At 39.6% G+C, this 18,469-nt stretch overlaps 1 protein-coding gene across 1 annotated transcript in view; it reads right to left on the bottom strand.

Moving 5' to 3' along the window:
- The window catches only part of LOC139948970 (methylmalonic aciduria and homocystinuria type D homolog, mitochondrial-like), a 30,292-nt gene extending 21,188 nt beyond the window's left edge, over nucleotides 1-9,104 (bottom strand). The window contains exons 1-7 of the mRNA XM_071947354.1: nucleotides 9,012-9,104; nucleotides 7,506-7,559; nucleotides 5,911-6,040; nucleotides 4,840-5,054; nucleotides 3,209-3,308; nucleotides 2,527-2,666; nucleotides 671-757 (exon numbers count right to left, since the gene is read on the bottom strand). Coding sequence (XP_071803455.1) covers nucleotides 671-757; nucleotides 2,527-2,666; nucleotides 3,209-3,308; nucleotides 4,840-5,054; nucleotides 5,911-6,040; nucleotides 7,506-7,559; nucleotides 9,012-9,077 — 792 coding nt within the window. The 5' untranslated portion in view covers nucleotides 9,078-9,104. The remainder of the gene's footprint in view (nucleotides 1-670; nucleotides 758-2,526; nucleotides 2,667-3,208; nucleotides 3,309-4,839; nucleotides 5,055-5,910; nucleotides 6,041-7,505; nucleotides 7,560-9,011) is intronic.
- Between the last annotated feature and the right edge of the window lie 9,365 nt (nucleotides 9,105-18,469).

Below are 18,469 nucleotides of genomic sequence, written 5' to 3'. Positions count from 1 at the left end.
ATTGGTCGTCGAAGTTGCGAATAATTAAAAAGAAAAAACACCCTTGTCACACAAAGTTGTGTGCTTTCAGTTGCTTGATTTCGAGACCTCAAGTTCTAAATCTGTGGTCTCGAAATCAAATTCGTGCAAAATTACTTCAGAGGGAGCCGTTTCTCACAATGTTTTATACTATCAACCTGTCCCCATTACTCGTTACCAGGTAAGGTTTTATGTTAATAATTACTTTGAGTATTTACCAATAGTGTCCACTGCCTTTAAGAACCCTCCAAATCCTCAAGATGCTTTTGAAGGACTAGGGGAAAGTCACAGGTTAAGAAAGGTTTGCCAATAACAAATCTGGTGCGATACAGGATTGGTGCAGTATGACTACTGTCTGTGAAAAAAAAAAAAAAACTGGAGGGGACAAGTACCACGTAGGACAGTTGGTGTAACCAGACACCAGGAAGCAGTAGGGAGAATATTCAAGAGCCAAGACATCATTTGGGTGGGATATTAGATGCATCAAACCATTCATTTGTGCACTTTTAAACCTCAATTTTGTTGTTGTTGTTGGGGGGAGGGCAGCAAATGAGGTGGCAGGGCAAGGGTTCTGAGCTGTAGTCCTTCTGCCCATCTCTGGTTACTACACTGAAGGGGCGGGAAGGGGGGTTAAATATTAATTGGTACTCACCGCTTGACCTGATGATGGATCGATGAAGTCTGCCCAATAGCCGGCCTCTGTAAGGATTTGACACATTTCCTTTGCACTCTCGATGAACTGTTGTCAAAGATACAGAAAAAAAAAGAAGAAAAAAAAATACTGAGAATAAATGGCCCGATGAATAAAGGCACTGGACACAATTGGTAATTACTCAAAATAATGTTAAGCATAAAACCGTACTTGTAAATGAGTAATGGGGAGCTGTTGTTAGAATAAAACATTGTGAGAAACGGCTCCCTCTGAAAAAACCATAGCTTTTAAGAAAGGGGACATTTCTTACTCAAATAGTAAAAGCCTTTAGACCAGAGGCCTTTTTTAGGCATCTGAAATCACACACATTTATGCAACAAGGGTGTTTTTTCCTTTCATTATTCTCTTGCAACTTTGATGACCAATTGAGTCCAGATTTTCACAGGTTTGTGACAGCAAGTGAGACTACAATTACCAAGGTTGTCCAATTCTTTTGAAGTGCACTTGATCTTTAAAACTGTTTCGATCATTGTTTATGCACTGGAAGTGAGTGATTACTAAAATTTTCTTGTTTTTAAACTCTAAAATAAAACGTTAACAATTGACTTCGATGGGGACTTCGATACAATGGTTTCGATGGGGAAGGATAAGCAAATGAAACAAAAGAAAAAGGAATCATTTCTCGAGAGAAAAGACAACCTTGTCTCACTTCCTTAAAAATGTTTTGTTTCTTTCATAACAATGTGAAATATAGTTTCTGGAGGTTTACTAAAAGTGGCCAATAGAGGGCGCCATACATAAAACACAGGAAAACCATAATAAATAGAATAAAGAAAATTCTAAGCTCAATTCGAATCCTGGTCATGACAGTTGTGCCCTTGAGCAAGGCATTTAACCATAACTGCTTCCCTTGAGCAAGGCAATTTCATAGCGCTGCTAAGCACAAAAAGTTGCTTAGCCTGAAATATCTCCCTTGATAAAAATAGGAATGCCACCCAAATTTCCACATGGTTTTCAGGACAAGCAAACACCAGTTGAATACCAGTTAAGAGCAACATGCAACAAATGGAAATTTGGTTATCAAGGAAGAAATTTCATGCTAAGCAAATTTTTGTGCTTAGCAGCTCTATGAAATTGGGCCCAGCATGCACCTCATAACATGCCTAATAGTCGGAAGGTAGCACTGTGCACAGCAGCCGATTTTCAATAAACGCTAGGATTAATCCTATCTCGAGTTAGGACGAGTAACCCCTCCTAACGTAGGATGGGTTCAAAGCGTCCTACGTCTACGGAAACGGAACTTAACTCGTCCCAAGTCCTAAAAATAATCCTAAGTTAGGAAGAGTTTGGTGAAATTGATGGCTGGTGACAGTTAGGTGTAGCTCTCATATTGAAGTGAACTTGTGATGTTAGCTGATACCTCATTTTAAAAATTTTGTTTGTAAGTAGAAATATTTTCGGTTTAAAGCCATTGGACCCTTTCAGTAATCAGTATTGTCCAGGGCCCACACTTCGTGTATCACAGCTCTTATATCAAATAACAAATCTGTGAACATTTAGTCTCAATCGGTCATCGGAGTCGGGAGAAAATAACGGGAAAACCCACCCTTGTATCCGCGCGTTTCGCCGTGTCATGACATGTGTGTAAAATAAATCCATTATTCTCGTTAACGAGAATTTATATTGTTTGTACATTTTTCTCAAAAAGTAAAGCATTTCATGGAATAACATTTCAAGAGAAGTCTTTCACCATTACCTTCTGTAAACCCTGCAAGTTATTTGTAAATCTGTGAGCTTTTATTTATTTTTCTGTACTGAAAGGGTCCAATGGCTTTAAAAAGATGATATATTCTTACCGTTTCCAGGAGTTGATTCCTCTCTTCTTCTACCTCATTGCTCCAACCCGTCATATTGTTTCTCGTCCTCTGACACAACGTTACAACGGTGAATTTATCAGTACTTTCTATACTAATCCCGGGAAACAAATTCAAGAACTCTGCAGGGAAATAATTTGCAAAGAAATATTTTGGCGTAATCATAGGATCTCTATATGTTCAGCAATCGCTCTTAAAATTAGTGGCAATAAAAATTTACTTGGTTATGAAGTACAGCAGGTTTCGATAGTTAAAAACATTTTGAGAATCATTTTATGGGAAAACATGTTAGTTTTTATCCACCAAAACTTGAATCTAAAAAAAAAAAAAATTATTGGCGGTTTTGCTAATCACAGTGCACCCCTACTCAATTTTCTCACAGGACAACATAAAATTCTGTTTACTTCTAACGAGAACCATTTCCATAGTTGTCCTTTTTCAACTCTGCGGGTTTCTCTGTGGCAACAATATTTTCAGGGAAAGCGATCATTAAAGAAACTTCAGTAAGTCCCGAAAAATAAAAACCACAGGTAGAGGTGCTAATCAAACGGTACCTAATTTGCCCATTGTGTTGGATTTTGTTGTAGTGAGAAAAGATCCCAGTAAAATCACTCAAGGGCAACAAGATTATCAAACGTGTCTTTGCAGTGGCCGATATTCTTACCTTTTCTAAGGTTTTCAGGACAGTCCTGTGAAATGCACTCTAGAGCTTCAGGATGGTTTCTTAGCTCTTCTATTTGCTTTGTGATGTCATCATCTTGCGACTGTGACAACAAAAAATACCAATAAACATAAATATCACTATTTCATTGATTGTAATGAACAGTGTGGATCAAATTTAAGAAAGCCATCTAGTAGGGTGTGGAGAGACAGTCTAGGAAGGTAAGGGGTTGTGTATCTATGTTTCTTTTCAATGGGGGCAACCCTGGGGAATAATGGTCGGCTCTTTCACACTTGGGTAGTGTCATATCCTATTTATATTTCACTTTCATTAGACAAACATGATCTAGGTTGTGTATGGCCTAAGATGCATGATGTAATAGTGTTTTAGATGAGTTATTCCCAAGTGCATGTTATAAAAACGTAGATTTACAAATAAAGTTGTTGAAGTCTATCACAGAGTTTGAGTCCATTTTCTACATACAACAGAAAGCTTTTACCCCTGATATTCCCGGCAAATCCCAGAGAAATAGCCACCCACGCTCTGTAGGAGGTGTAAGCTCTAAAACCCTGGTGTATTATTGAAACATGCAGCTGGACTCCCATGGAATAGGGGTCTAGGCAAAGCCAGCGCGAAAGTGCATCAGGGTATCCCATGGAATGATTGTGTCCAGCAGTTTTGCATAGCAAAACATTTAGGCTGACTTTTTTTGTGCAAACTGAATACCAATATCGTGTCACAAATCATGATTTTTTGAGTAGCAACTGATACATTTTCTGTAGTATTTTGCTCTGCTAAACTAGGGAAATCATTGGCTGTAACTGAATTGGTAATAAAACTCCTCAGGATAATAATAATAACAACCAGTTTTTGTATTGTGCTTTCCACACCTGAAAGTTGTCTCAAAAAGCGCTTCCAACATCATTACCCCTGGTCACTGGGCCTTTTTTTATTCCTTAAAGACAGTGGACACTATTGGTAATTGTCAAAGACCAGTCTTCTGACTTGGTGTATCTCAGCATATGCATAAAATAACAAACCTGTGAAAATTTTAGCTCAATCAGTTGTCGAGTTTGCGAGATATCAATGAAAGAAAAAACACCATTGTCACATGAAGTTGTGTGCTTTCTGATGTTTGATTTCTCGAAAGAAAATTCGTCTAAAATTACTTCCTTCTCGAAAACTGCGTCACTTCAGAGGGAGCTGTTTCTCACAATGTTTTATACCATCAACTTCTCCCCATTACTCGTAATCAAGAAAGGCTTTATGATGATAGTTATATGAGTAATGACCAATAGTGTCCACTGCCTTTAAACCATCTCAGCTCCCTAGGGAGTATACAGCATGTGCAACAATGGGCTACTAAGCTAAACCACCCACAAGAACAATCTCTGCCCTCAGAGTATCCATTTAGGTGGGAGAAACTAGGTGGGAGAAGCAATTATAGTTAAGTGTCTTGCTGAAGGACACAAGTGTCACGATCGGGACTCGAACCCTAACTCTGCTGAACAGAATCAGCAGAGCTTGAGTTCGGTGCCCTTATCTACTAGCCAATGTCACCCTATAGATAATAGATACAGTGTGAAAAGGGGCGTTGCACATTTCCATGAAAATATAAAAAGTATTAAACAAACCTCTGCGACAATGTTCACAAATTGCGACAGGATGCTGGCGTGACGATCTTGAGGTAAGGATGTCGTTAAAATATCTGGAACTCTACGTGCTACCGGCACGTATGAGGTGTTATTGAGTCCTGTGTTACCGGGGAGAGGGAACCGTGGATTGACGGGGCCGAGGGGACCAAGGTCTTTGTCGGAAATACTTGAAGAGCTGACGGTAATTTGGTAATCTGTCGGTGAGAGGAAAGTCAGGTATTTCATGATCAAAGTAAATACATCAACTGAAGCCGTTTTCACGAGAGAACCAAAAAGTTACTTCCATCATTTTGGGACCAGGTGTCTGTCCCTAAGGTAGCCTTTAATCAAGGTGCACCCGGAGGCGGCGGCGGCACCCCCAGATGTCACGCAAGAAAAAAGACCAGCGCGAGCGGCGAAGCCGCAAAGCGCCTTTAGCAACGCGTTTATATTAATCAGTTGTTCAATGCACCTCGTGTGTGTTGCCCTCAACACGTGACCATTATGTGTGTGTGGGTAATGGGCGTGCACATGGCGTGTGATCTACATGTATGGTAATTGTGTCTCCTTATTGGCCAACAACTCATCACCCTCATGCATTATGCATTACATTTCTCCCACCAAAATCTGTGGCAAAAAGTAAAGAAAAACATAAGCCCCCAAAACGAGTTGCTAAAGGCGCTTTGCGGCTTCGCCGCTCGCACTGGTCTTTTTTCGTGCGTGATATCTGGGGTCGTGCTTGACACCTGGGGGTGCCGCGTGCGGCTTGACTGGCAGTAAATATTGGACCAATCAAATAACAAGAATCTATTAAATCAGCTTAGTGAAATTGGGCCCAGTTATCAAGATTTGATGTATCCATATAAGTTTCTGAATGTGACCGTATTTTTTCGTGCGTGATATCTGGGGTCGTGCTTGACATCTGGGGGTGCCGCGTACAGCTTGACTGGCAGTAAATATTGGACCAATCAAATGACAAGAATCTATGAAATCAGCTTAGTGAAATTGGGCCCAGTTATCAAGATTTGATGTATCCATATAAGTTTCTGAATGTGACGTATTTACATGTACCTTCTCCTGCTTGCCTCCCTTCAGCACCACTATAAGACAATGTAACATGACTGCTGGAGACAGAGGCTACTCGCTGCTGTAATGCCTTCAGACCGGGCAGGTAACTCACAAGGCGAGTCCTGCTCAAAAGCTGCAAAGAGAATCAGGAAAGCATTAAATATTGCTAATTTTTAGTTTCTAACCCCCAAAAATTTAATCAGGGGGCAGCGTGTTGTGTCGTGGCCGAGAGGTCTGGTTGAATGATATGCTTAAGTTTTTACATGGGAAAGTTTTAAAATGCAAAAAACAGTTAATGACCCGATGTTTTGACCCTAGCAGAGTCTTTCTCAAAGTCTCAAATCCTGTGAAAGTTTCAGTGATGAGTGGAATGTGAATTAACAGTTAACTAAGGTTTTCAAAAATCAGTTCTTATGTTATTTACAAATTTAAGAGTAGGACCCGACCCGAGAGGGCGCTGTTCATGACGTCAATCGAGGCAGACTTTGCCTGTAATGCGTAGAGTAAACACAATTGCAAAGTACATGTACGGACCAAGTCGTGAGTTTGTACGTTTTTTTCTCGTTTTTTTTGGCAATGCCGACCAGGTGTATTGCTGCTGAATGAAGAAAAACACTTTTTGAAATGTACCAACTCACGACTTGGACATACATGTACTTTGCACGTGTGTTTCCTATACGCATTGCAGGCAAAGTCTGCCTCGATTGACGTCACAAAAGGGGTAGGCGGAGTCAGCCCCCCAAACAACTTTATATATTTTTAATATATAAATCGTGACAAACAATTAATAAAAAAATTGTTTGATTGTTCGTAACCATATACTTTTATGTTTGAAAGAAAAAAAAATTCTATTTCCAGGTGACTTTAAACATTTGGCTTCATAATTGCTACCCAGACTTTCCAGTGTGTCGCGTTTGGAGACAGTCACAGACCCTCTTATGTTTTGTTTCATTTGCAGAAAGAGCAACAAACTTGCGTAAGTTTGCTCCTCTTCTTTTTCAGAAAAGTATACTTGTGGTTTAAAGACAGTGGACATTATTGGTAATTGTCAAAGACCAGTCTTCACAGTTGGTGTATCTCAACATATGCATAAAATAACAAACCTGTGAAAATTTGAGCTCAATCGGTCGTCGCAGTTGCGAGATAATAATGAAAGAAAAAACACCCTTGTCACACAAAGTTGTGTGCCTTCTGATGCTTGATTTCGAGACCTCAAATTCTAAACTTGAGGTCTCGAAATCAAATTCGTGGAAAATTCAGAGGGAGCTGTTTCTCACAATGTTTTATACTATCAACGTCTCCCCATTACTCAGAATCAACAAAAGGTTTTATGACGATAATTATTTTGAGTAATTACCAATAGTGTCCACTGCCTTTAACTTAAGTGACCAGGGGTTGATTTCACAGAGAGTTAGGTTTAAGACTAGTCCTAGGATATATTAAGATCTTAAGGCTTTTCCTAAGTGAAACTCGAGATACATGTAAGACTAGTCTTAACTCCTTGTGTAATCCACCCCAGTCTAACTCTACAATTTTCGCAACAAAAGGGGCTGTTGGATTTTGGTTTTTTAAACAGGAGAACACTGGTGCATACTCACTTTGGCCATTCTGGCACTGGGTTTTGGACTGTCACCAGATTCGGATCCTTGCTTCTGAAACAAATATAATGAATTAGGTAAAACAAAGGAAAGTAAATATTTACTAAAACGACCAATGCACACTATGGACCGATCCGGTCTGTCAATCAAACTGTGCGCTTTCACCCATTTGACCAATCACAGCAATGATTGTGGTCGGACAAACTCGGTCATGCGTGCGCGTATATTTGGAATGCGCGGCAGAATCGTGCAGAATGTCATTGGGAGTGCTCGTACACGTGTCTTGCTCACGTGCGCGGTGGGCGGAGCTTAGTGGAAAGCTGGAACGGTCCATTGGAGCAGGGCTCTCTCATACAGAATAGTCTACTAAAGAGTTGCTGCTGGTCATTGGCTCAGCCTGTGCATATAAATCTATCAGTTCGCCATTACTTAAAGGAACACGTTGCCTTGGATCGGACGAGTTGGTCTATAAAAAGCGTTTGAAACCGTTTGTTATGAAATGCATATGGTTAGAAAGATGTTTACAAAGTAGAATTTAACTATCCACACAAGTATCACTCAAATTTGCACGGTTTTCATTAGGCCCTATACGTCGCGAACTAACACAGTCGGCCATTTATGGGAGTCAAAAATCCATAAATGGCCGATCGTGTTACTGGACAAGGTAAAAAGAAAACCAAGCAATTTCGAAGGATATTTGTGTAGATCATTGTATTTTACTTTTACAACATCTTTCTAACCATACCGATTTTATAAAAAACTGTTACAGGACGCTTTTCAAGGACCAACTCGACCGAGTCAAGGCAACGTGTTCCTTTAAAAATCGGAAAGATTATTATTTTACCGGTATGGAAACAGTTTCTTGAATGAATGTTTTAAATTTTTTTCCAGTTTATACTCGCGATTTATAATTAAAATATAGGCCTAAAAATAAAAAAGAAGCACTCTAACTTAAAAATGTTATTATTTGTATAAAAATTATCAAAAAACTATTTTGTTTATATTCATAACGATGTTCAAGGGTCCATACATTAAGAATATAAATGAAATGCATTTATTTATGAAATAACTTTCACTGCAAATGAATTGAAACTTGTTACAACTTCTGCGTTACCAACCCGACAATCATTCATGGTTTTAACTTTTATTATTAAAATTTGAGTACTAAATGTGGATAGTATCACCTCCTCATTCTCTTATTTGTGGCCCCATTACCAAGGATTTTTTAAAGGGAACATTATTTTTACTGTCAGTCAAAAATGAATTATGACTGTCCAAAAAAAAAAAATATTGACACTCTACTCTACATACAAAAACAACACTACAGTACCACTATAATCCTATTCACTAACAATATTCAGAATCAGAATTTATTCACAAATTGAACTGCATTTACCTTAATATTCTCACACCCACGAACGAGGAAACTATAACACACTGTCTGTATAAGCTACATTTAATATTCCAAATTAAACAAACTGAAAATATTTGTTAAAATAAACTCACATTTACGTCCACATTTACTGAAGTCGATTCTGCCATGTACTGTGTAGTAGTCTGCACGTAACGCATGCAGCAGGATAGCAAACCAACAACACTGGTGACGTCACTCGATCCTGTAAACAGCTTCCACAATAGTGCGCCCTCTTTGTTTCGATTAATTCTGGAGCTGTAATAATCTTCTTTTTTTTTTACTAGCGTAGCTAGCCGCGCGCATCCCCTCACTGGGTGGTAAGGAAACCTACATACAGTTTAATATTTATGTAGACCTAAATATCATTTTATACACAATACAAACAATTTAATGCAAGCAGCAACGCCGGAGAGATACAGAAAACACAATTATTTAACAGGTTTTTAAAAATAAATATTATGCAAAAGGCAATATTATTGGAACAACTCCAGGAAACATTGGATAAGTGTTTTACCTGCAGGTAAGCTCTGGTAGTCCTGTCTGGAAACCAAACTGTTTTATGATAGTCCATCTACAGCCGTTAAATCGACGAGTAAGCGGGCAATGCTCGGAAGGCTCTTCAACGGCATGTCCAGCAACTCGGCACAAGGCTGCCAGGGAGTATAAAGAACAACAAACATCAACGACTAATAACTCTGTTAATTTTGGAGGGGGGGGGGGGGGGTCTGTAAAATGTAATTGAGCTCCTGTTAAATAGTTTTGGCACTGAGATGCTGATCGATCCATCAGCAGAAATCAAGTAATTATAAATGAATGAAATTCAAGAACTATTATAGGACACCTCAAGTTTTGGGCAGAGGGTGTCCCAGTAGCCTTTAGTCAAGGCGCACACAGCTGCTACACCCCCCGCTCGCGCTGGTCTTTTTCCGTGCGTGATATCTGGGGTTGCCGCCGCCGCGTGAGCCTTGTTAAAGGCTAGTGTCCCAGGGAATTCCGTCCCCCCTCCATACGGCAAACTGTGTACAAACTTCTTCTGATAGCGCCCTCTTTTGAACCATCCTCTTCAGCCCATGCAAATTTCCCACAATAAGATGGGACAGAATATCCGGCTGACAAATGATCCTGGGACACCGGGCCCGGACACAAAATAGACCATGGCAATTATACTATAAGACTAAGTCGCTAACCACAGAGCATGATGAGGTTCCGCACAGTAAATCCTGTCTACTCCGAGATATATGATCACACTCAATCATTGGTATTTAGTACTGGTGTGGCAGGAGATACCCAAACCCCCTTCTATCGTAATAAAATAATGACGAACTAAGTACTTCTTATCTGATAGCGCCCTCTTTTAAATCCTTCTCCTTCAGCACATGTTAATATTTCCCGTGAGGAGGACAGAACTCTGGGGAAGGATTTCCCTATAAATACACCGTCACAATTCCACTACATTAACTTTCTCCCCTATTATATAGTTAGTGGAGAAAACAACCTCCAGATGAGCAAACCATGCTACCATTGTGCCATATATATTCAATAAAAATAATGTGTACGGGTTGTTTGCCGTGACGCGTGTTTTATGCAGTAAAACTGGCCCCCCCCCCAAAAAAAAGCACGTGGCATAGCAACGCTGTCTCTCCATAGTTTTGAGAAATTTAAATCCAAGTGGTAACTTGTTATCAAGCACGTCTTTGTATCAGACAACATTCAAATCTAACACGCAAATAGCTTTCCACTAACATTAGGCCTAATGTACACCCCATGGTTTACAGTGTTGGTCTTTGAAATGCGTTTGTAACCGTTTGCTATAAAATTGATATGGTTAGAAAGATGTTGTAAAAGTAGAATACAATGATCTACACAAACATGCCTCAAAATTGCGTGGTTTTCGTTTTACCTCGTCGACTAACCAGGTCGGCCATTTATGGGAGTCAAAGAGTTGACTCCCATAAATGGCCGACCGTGTTTATTCGCGACGTAAAATGAAAACCGTGCAATTTTGAGTGATACTTGTGTGGATAATTATATTCTACTTTGTAAACATCTTTCTAACCATATGCATTTCATAAAAACCGGTTTCAAATGCTTTTTATAGACCAACTCGTCCGATCCAAGGCAATGTGTTCCTTTAAGGCAGAAGAAGAAACAACCATGCTTTGGAAACAGGGTCCAATTTCATACAGCCCGTCAGCACAAAAACTTGCTAAGTACAGACATGCATTGCTTAACAGACAGTTACCAACCAAAGTTACACTATTAAGTTTAAATTGTTGACTGGTGCCCCACACTCAGTTTTTGTTTTGCAAAGAGATTTGTCGAGCAGCTTTTCTGATTAACGGCTTTATGAAAATGGACCCAGAGGAAGCAAGGCAAAATGTGCATTTGTACCATAGAAACAGGTCAAAAGGAATAGATAAAGTGCATATCCAATCACCGAGGACGAGGAGTTACACAAGCGAACACAAAATTACTTAAGGGGTAGCCGTTGATGACGTTCGACGGCAGGGGTATTCGAGTCATTGAGGCTCGGCTCTCATCGACACTCAGGTTTGCACGGTGACTTGTAATTGATGGGTTTAACCAACGCGCAGAATGATTGGTTGGTACACATATCGAAATACGTAGGAGCATTATTGATATTCACGTTCCGGGGCGGGGGGGGGGGGGGGGTGACGTGATAACACGTAATCTAGTTTGAGAGGAGAAGGGGCGTGTTATTAGAGTGCAATCAGGGAGGTTTTCATTCCGGCGGTGTTTTACTGAGCTCTCGTGCAATGTTAAAGGAACACGTTGCCTTGGATCGGTCGAGTTGGTCTTTGAAAAGCGTTCTGTAACCGTTTGTTATCAAATCGATATGGTTAGAAAGATGTTGAAAAAGTAGAATATAATGATCCACACAAGTATCACTCAAAATCGCACGATTTCTTTTTACCTCGTCGACTAACACGGTCGGCCATTTATGGGAGTCAAATTTTTGACTCCCATAAATGGCCGACCGTGTTAGTTCGCGACGTAAAGAAAAGAAGAAAAACCGTGCAATTTATGAGTGATACTTGTGTGGATCATTATATTCTACTTTTACAACATCTTTCTAACCATATGCATTTCATAATAAACGGTTTCAAACACTTTTTATAGACCAACTCGTCCGATCCAAGGCAGCGTGTTCCTTTAACCACATTGATGCAAGCAAAAACGCTTTTATACACAGAAGAAGAAAAAAACGAGAAGATGGCTGTTGCAAACCGTGTACCGACCAAAAGGACATAATATGGTAGGCCTAAATGCAAACAATAGTCAGCAGTCTTTTTTCAAGAAACATCAAACCATTCACTTTTTTTGGCAGAACAAACAAGACATTTTTAAAGCTGTAACCAATAGAGGATGAATTCTGGGCCCGATTCATTTTAGACCTGCTTATAAGCACAAAGGTAGCTAAGCACAATGCGGAATAGCTTACCAGAATATTAAGGTTATAGGCATAATGTAGTTCAACTTCTATCATATTAACTGGTAATTTTTGCTTAAAGGGAAGGTACACGTTTGGTAATTGTCAATGACCAGTCTTCTCACTTGGTATGTCCCAACATAAGCATAAAATAACAAGCCTGTGAAAACTTGACCTAAATTGGTCATCGAAGTTGCGATAAAACGATGCGAGAAAAAACACCCTTGTTGGACGAATTTGTGTGCTTGCAGATAGGAATAAAAGACTTCTGGCTAGAAGTCTTTTTATTATTTTAGTGAGAAATTACCTCTTTCTCAAAATCTATGCTACTTCAGGGGGAGCCGTTTCTAACAGCTCTCCAATGCTTGTTCAAGTCATTTTTTAAGTTAATATTTTTTGTTTCGAGTAGTTATAAGTGTACCTTCCTTTTAAGCAGCTCTTTAAAACTTGGCCATGGAAATGAGTTGAGATTCCAAACATTCCCAGCTCTACAGCAGAGTGCTTGTTGAAAGACATTCAATACTTGGCTCAGCCGGAACAACAATATTTCCCCATCCTTGTTTTGAAACTTGGGTTATCAATATTGCGAGAAAAAAAAAAATCAAACGAAAAACTTATGTATAACTCACGCCAGAGGGCCCAATTTCATACAACTGCTTTTAAACAAAATGAGTAGGATACCAATAAAAAAAATGGTGCATGTGACAGGATGGTAGTTTGGCTGGTAACCTTGTTCTGGTAAGCATGATTTTATTGTGCTTAGCAATTTATTTGTGCTTTAGCAGATGTTTGAAATTGTGCCCAGAGGCGAATGTCTCTTTGTCGTCTGCTAAACCACTCAGCTCTATACAGAATGACAGCAATTTGTCCAAACAACACTCATGGGCATTATGATCGCACGAGACAAATACCATTACAGTGGCCTGACGCTGAGCTATTTTGACCAACCAATTACTTCCGAATTGTAATAATTTACTGTAAAGTTCAATCAATTTGTTGACGAAAAATGAACCCATTCATGCTCCAACAGTCAACGACCCCTTACTTCCGAATTAATTTGATTGCCATCTTTGCAGGATACGTTGTCTCTCACGTTTTTCAAAGGTGCACACTTTTGGTAATTACTTACATCTCAAAGTCAGACTGACCAGTGACTGACATTGTCTTGAGAAGTATATAACAAACACGGAACAGCCTTCAGAATCAAATTAAGAAAATACTACAAACTTCTTTGATTTGAAAAAAAAAACACTAAGAGAACATTTCTTTACTGTCTACATTTTGTAGATCACTTTTTAAATTAAAGTTATTTCACAGTGAGGTGCTATTATTCAATGGGAGACTTTTGGGACGTAGGTGGCAGCAGACTTACCAGGTAATAAAATCCATTGTTCTCGGGCATGTGCGCACGCTCAGAACTACGTAAACAATGGAAATTTACCTGGTAAGTCTGCTGCCACCTAGCGTCCCAAAGTCTCCCATTGTAAGGTATACCAGACTGAAGAACATGTCCAGTCTTGAGGTTACTAGCCCGACACTAACATCACTGGGAAGGGTCAACAATTCAGTGTAAATTGTAACTCTTGTAAACAAATCAACAAAAGCATATCTCTATCATACATTTTGTTCCTCCTATGCAGCTGGTACAAGATGTTAACAAGGAAAGGGAAGTACAACTCACCGAGCAGAAAATATGTTTTTGATCCGAACCGTAAGAGGTTGTGATCGATATGCTGTACTGGGACGGGGTTTGTTCTGTTGTGGATGCGGTGATTTGTAGACATGGGCCCAATTTCATAGAGCTGCTTAAGCACACACACAAATGCTTAGCACAAAAACGTGCTAACCAGAATAAGGTTACCAGCCAAACTGCTACGTCACATGTAGAATTTGTGACTGGTATCATGCTCATTTGTGCTAAGCAATATTTTCCGCTCTATGAACTTGGGCCGTGATGTAAGACCACGCTGTAATGAGTTCTCCAGGTGTTGTTTGCGGACACGGCTGCTCTTCGGCAGTTCACAGAAATGAAGAGAGATCAGACAACGTCATCCCCGAATCCTTAAATAGACCAACCTCACACTCTTCAATCTCCTGACGATGAGATTTGCAGCAACTGGGGCACTCACTGGCCAGGAAAACATTAACTCTAAGCCCTCCAACCACAGTTATCCTTTCAGACGTACCAATCAGAGCAGTGAATGGCTCTACACTGAAACCTCTGAACCCCTTAAAAGAGAGGTGAATTTCACAGTCTTATCTCGAGTTAGGACGAGTTAGTCGTCCTAACTTAGAGCTATAGCCTTTTGAAAGTTTTTAATAAGCATAAAGGGCCCTAGGTCCTACTAGTAGAATAAAAAGTAAGACCATAGTTCCTTAATGCCTACACATGTTGATTCTGCTAACCGAATATACATTGATACCTCACTATGTTATGTTTCACACAACTAAAACATAAGAGCGCTTAGCACAATGTTTGTAGTAAAAAATAAATAAATAAAGAAATCAAATAAAAAGTCATCAGAATTTCTGTTACATTTGCATTGGTTCTGGGCTTCGATGAAAACGTGTGTTTTCGAAGTCGGAACACATGCGGTCTGAGGATGGATGGATCGGTCGTTAACCCGAGTGTCTGAAATAATTACTCCCTCGGCCAAACTTGTTTAGATTCAGGCCCCGGGAAAAGCAAATCCATCTCCCCTTCGAATATCTGCCACTCGGGGTCTGCGATGGAATTTGACAACTGTTTTATGTCTGAGATGAGTTTGTTGTAAACAATTTACAAAAGCACTGGTTGTTTTTCAAATTTGTACTTATTATGTATGATATAGTTTTAAAGGCAGTGGACACTTGGTAATTACTCAAAATAATTATTAGCATAAAAACTTACTTGAAAACGAGCAATGGACAGCTATTGATAACATTGTGAGAAATGACTCCCTCTGAAAAAACAGTTTTTGAGAAAGAAGTAATTTCCTCACTCTCGAATTCAAAGCATCTGAAACCACACAGCTTTGCGCAACTTCGGCGACCAATTTTCACAGGTATTTTATTTTGTCCATTATGTTGGCATGCACTTACGAAGTGAGAAGACTGGTTTTTGACATTAAAGGAACACGTTGCCTTGGATCGGTCGAGTTGGTCTTTGAAAAGCGTTTGTTATAATATGCATATGGGTAGAAAGATGCTGTAAAAGTAGAATACAATGATCCACACAAACATGCCTCGAAATTGCACGGTTTTCCTTTTACCTCGTCAACTAACACGGTCGGCCATTTATGGGAGTCAAATTTTTGACTCCCATAAATGGCCGACCGTGTTAGTTCGCACAGTAAAAGGAAAAGCACGCAATTTCGAGGCAAACTTGTGTGGATCATTGTATTCTACTTTTAAATTATCTCTCCAACCATAAGCAATTTATAACAAACGGTTACAAACGCTTTTTTATAGACCAACTCGTCCGATCCAAGGCAACGTGTTCCTTTAACCAAAGGCGTACAGCGTACATTTAATTAAATACATACTTTAACGAAAACGGCAACAAGTCATCTTTGCTGAAAGTCATTTTAGTTGTTTCCAACCCCTCGCTGAAATCACATTCCTGATAATTGTCCCAAAATATTTTACATTCATCAAGCGCTCTACACAACTGTTTGTTATGGTCATTAATTTTCAGATTTAAAACTAAAGGTATAACGTGTCTTGGCCGAGCAGTTTAGTGCATTAGACTGAAGTTCTGGGCCCATTTCCATAGAGCTGCTATGCCAAGCACAACAAGTTGCTTAGCATGAAACCTTTGCATAGATAAAAACAGGATCACCAACCAAATTTCCACTTGATTTTCAGGATGAGCAAACAACAGCCGAATACCCGTAAGACGCAATATGCAACAAATGGAAATTTGGTTTAGTAATTCTGTTTTTATCAAGGAAGAAATTTCATGGTAAGCTATAAAATTGGGCCCCGGTGGCTAAGTCATAGGGTGTCGGTTCGAATCCCGGTGTTCTTGAGCAAGACACTAATTACTTCTCTCCACCCAGGGGTAAATGGATACATGTGAGGGCAGGGATGGTTCTTGTGATTGATTTAGCTTAGCGATACATACTTGGCAACACAGACTGTATACCCACCAGGGAGCTGAGATGGTTGTAGGATTGAAATAAACGTGACAAGGGGTAGTAATGTTGCAAGCACAATGTTCATCCCTTGGAATTGCAAAGAGCCGATACACTCCATTTAAAACAGACGCATATAACATCTTGGTTTAATCAGATTTCGACCTTTGGTACTCCTTTAGTTAGCGCGAGATGGGAATGTGTTTTCTTACGACAGATGTGGCTTTAAAGACACTAGACACTATTGGTAATTGTCAAAGACCACTCTTCTCACAAAATAACATACCTATATGAACATTTCACCTCAATTGGTCGTCGAAGTTGCCAGCTAACCATGAAAGTAAAAAAACATCCTTGTCGCACGAAGTTTTGTGCTTTCAGACGCTTGATTTCGAGACCTCAAAATCTAATTCTGAGGTCTCGAAATCAAATTCGTGGAAAGACTACGTTTCTTCAGAGGGAGCCGTTTCTCACAATGTTTTATATATGCTATGAACCTCTCCCAATTACTCGTATCAAGTAAGGTTTTGTGCTAATAACTATTTTGAGTAATTACCAATAGTGTCCACTGCCTTTAAAGGCCATGTATACGTTTGGAAATTACTCAAAGCATTTACTAGTATACAAATATTGACTGCTTCGAGTGCTATGGTTAAAACTATGACTCCCGCGGTGATCCCCGGAGCGTTCTATTTTCCCGAGGCGAAGCCGAGGGAAAATAGAACGCTCCGGGGATCACCGAGGGAGTCATAGTTTTTAACCATTGCACGAGTAAAAGCAGTCAATATTTGTTTTATAACACCCAAAACATTTCTAATTATACATTATTATTAAGTTACAGACCTGAATGCTACAATCCACGGACGACGCGAATACAGATTGCAAACACTTTTACTTACTGTGTTGCATGTAGTGTCGTGCAATCCGAAATGGTTACAGACGATTAATTTATCATCCTCGTACACGCAACGGACGTCTGAGTACTGCACGCCGTGTGCTAGTCTGTCGGACTAGCGCACGAAGCCGTGTGCTAGTCTTCGGACTAGCGCATGGCAAACCGACGCACTATCACACGGCCGTCGTCTAGCAAAACTACGACATGTCATGTGACGCGCTCTAAACCAATGAGCAGGCAGAATACTTGCAAGGGGTGTTATAATATAAAAAATTACCTTTACAAGCAATAGAGGGCTGTTGATAGTACAAAACGTACAGTTTTGAGAAAGAGGTCATCACTCAAATATTCAAAACCTTTAGACATTTGAAACTAGTGCAGCAAGGGTGTTTTCAAGTCATAATTCTCTTGCAATTTCGATGACCAATTGAGTGAAATTGTTCACAGATTTGTTATTTTATGCATATTATTTGGGATACACCAAGTAAAAATACTATTCTTTGACAATTAACAAAGGTGCAGTGCGATGCCTTTAAAACAGACGTACATCTTGGTGTAATCAGAGTTGGACCCTTTGGTACTTCTTTTAGTTGTAAAAATATGTGATAGAAAGCATCCTCTGTAAATGACGAGGACAAGCAACTGAGCGGGCATATCAAGCATAACTTACCCGATGAAAGTTGGCTGGAGCCCCACTGAGCACCAACGGCTTCACGGTGATTGAGTACGTTCCCCGTAGTGTGGATACTCGCAACTTGTTGCAGTATTTTTAGAATTCTGTTGAAGAGAATAAATTGCAAGATTAAGTCAGGGTCGTCTGTGGGTTGCTTTAAGAACTCTTACAAACAATGTCTTGTCTCTAGTTGTCTTGAGTAGCTTCTTCCATTTTCATCCTTCACCTTATACAAAATTCTAGTTGTGATTTACCTTCGTGTTTTCATTTCAATTTTTGATTTATTAATTTCACAGGTAAAAGTACATAAAATAAGAACGATAACGAAAACATTTTTTTTTATACAAACAAATAGGAGAGAGAAAGAAGGAAAAAAAAAAAAAAAAATAGCACCCCTGGTGGATTTAAAGCCAGTG

Source organism: Asterias amurensis, chromosome 16 (genome assembly GCF_032118995.1).
Source record: "Asterias amurensis chromosome 16, ASM3211899v1".
Classification (NCBI taxonomy): domain Eukaryota; kingdom Metazoa; phylum Echinodermata; class Asteroidea; order Forcipulatida; family Asteriidae; genus Asterias; species Asterias amurensis.
The sequence above is the reverse complement of the archived record's forward strand: the minus strand, read 5'-3'. Positions and strand labels throughout refer to the sequence as shown.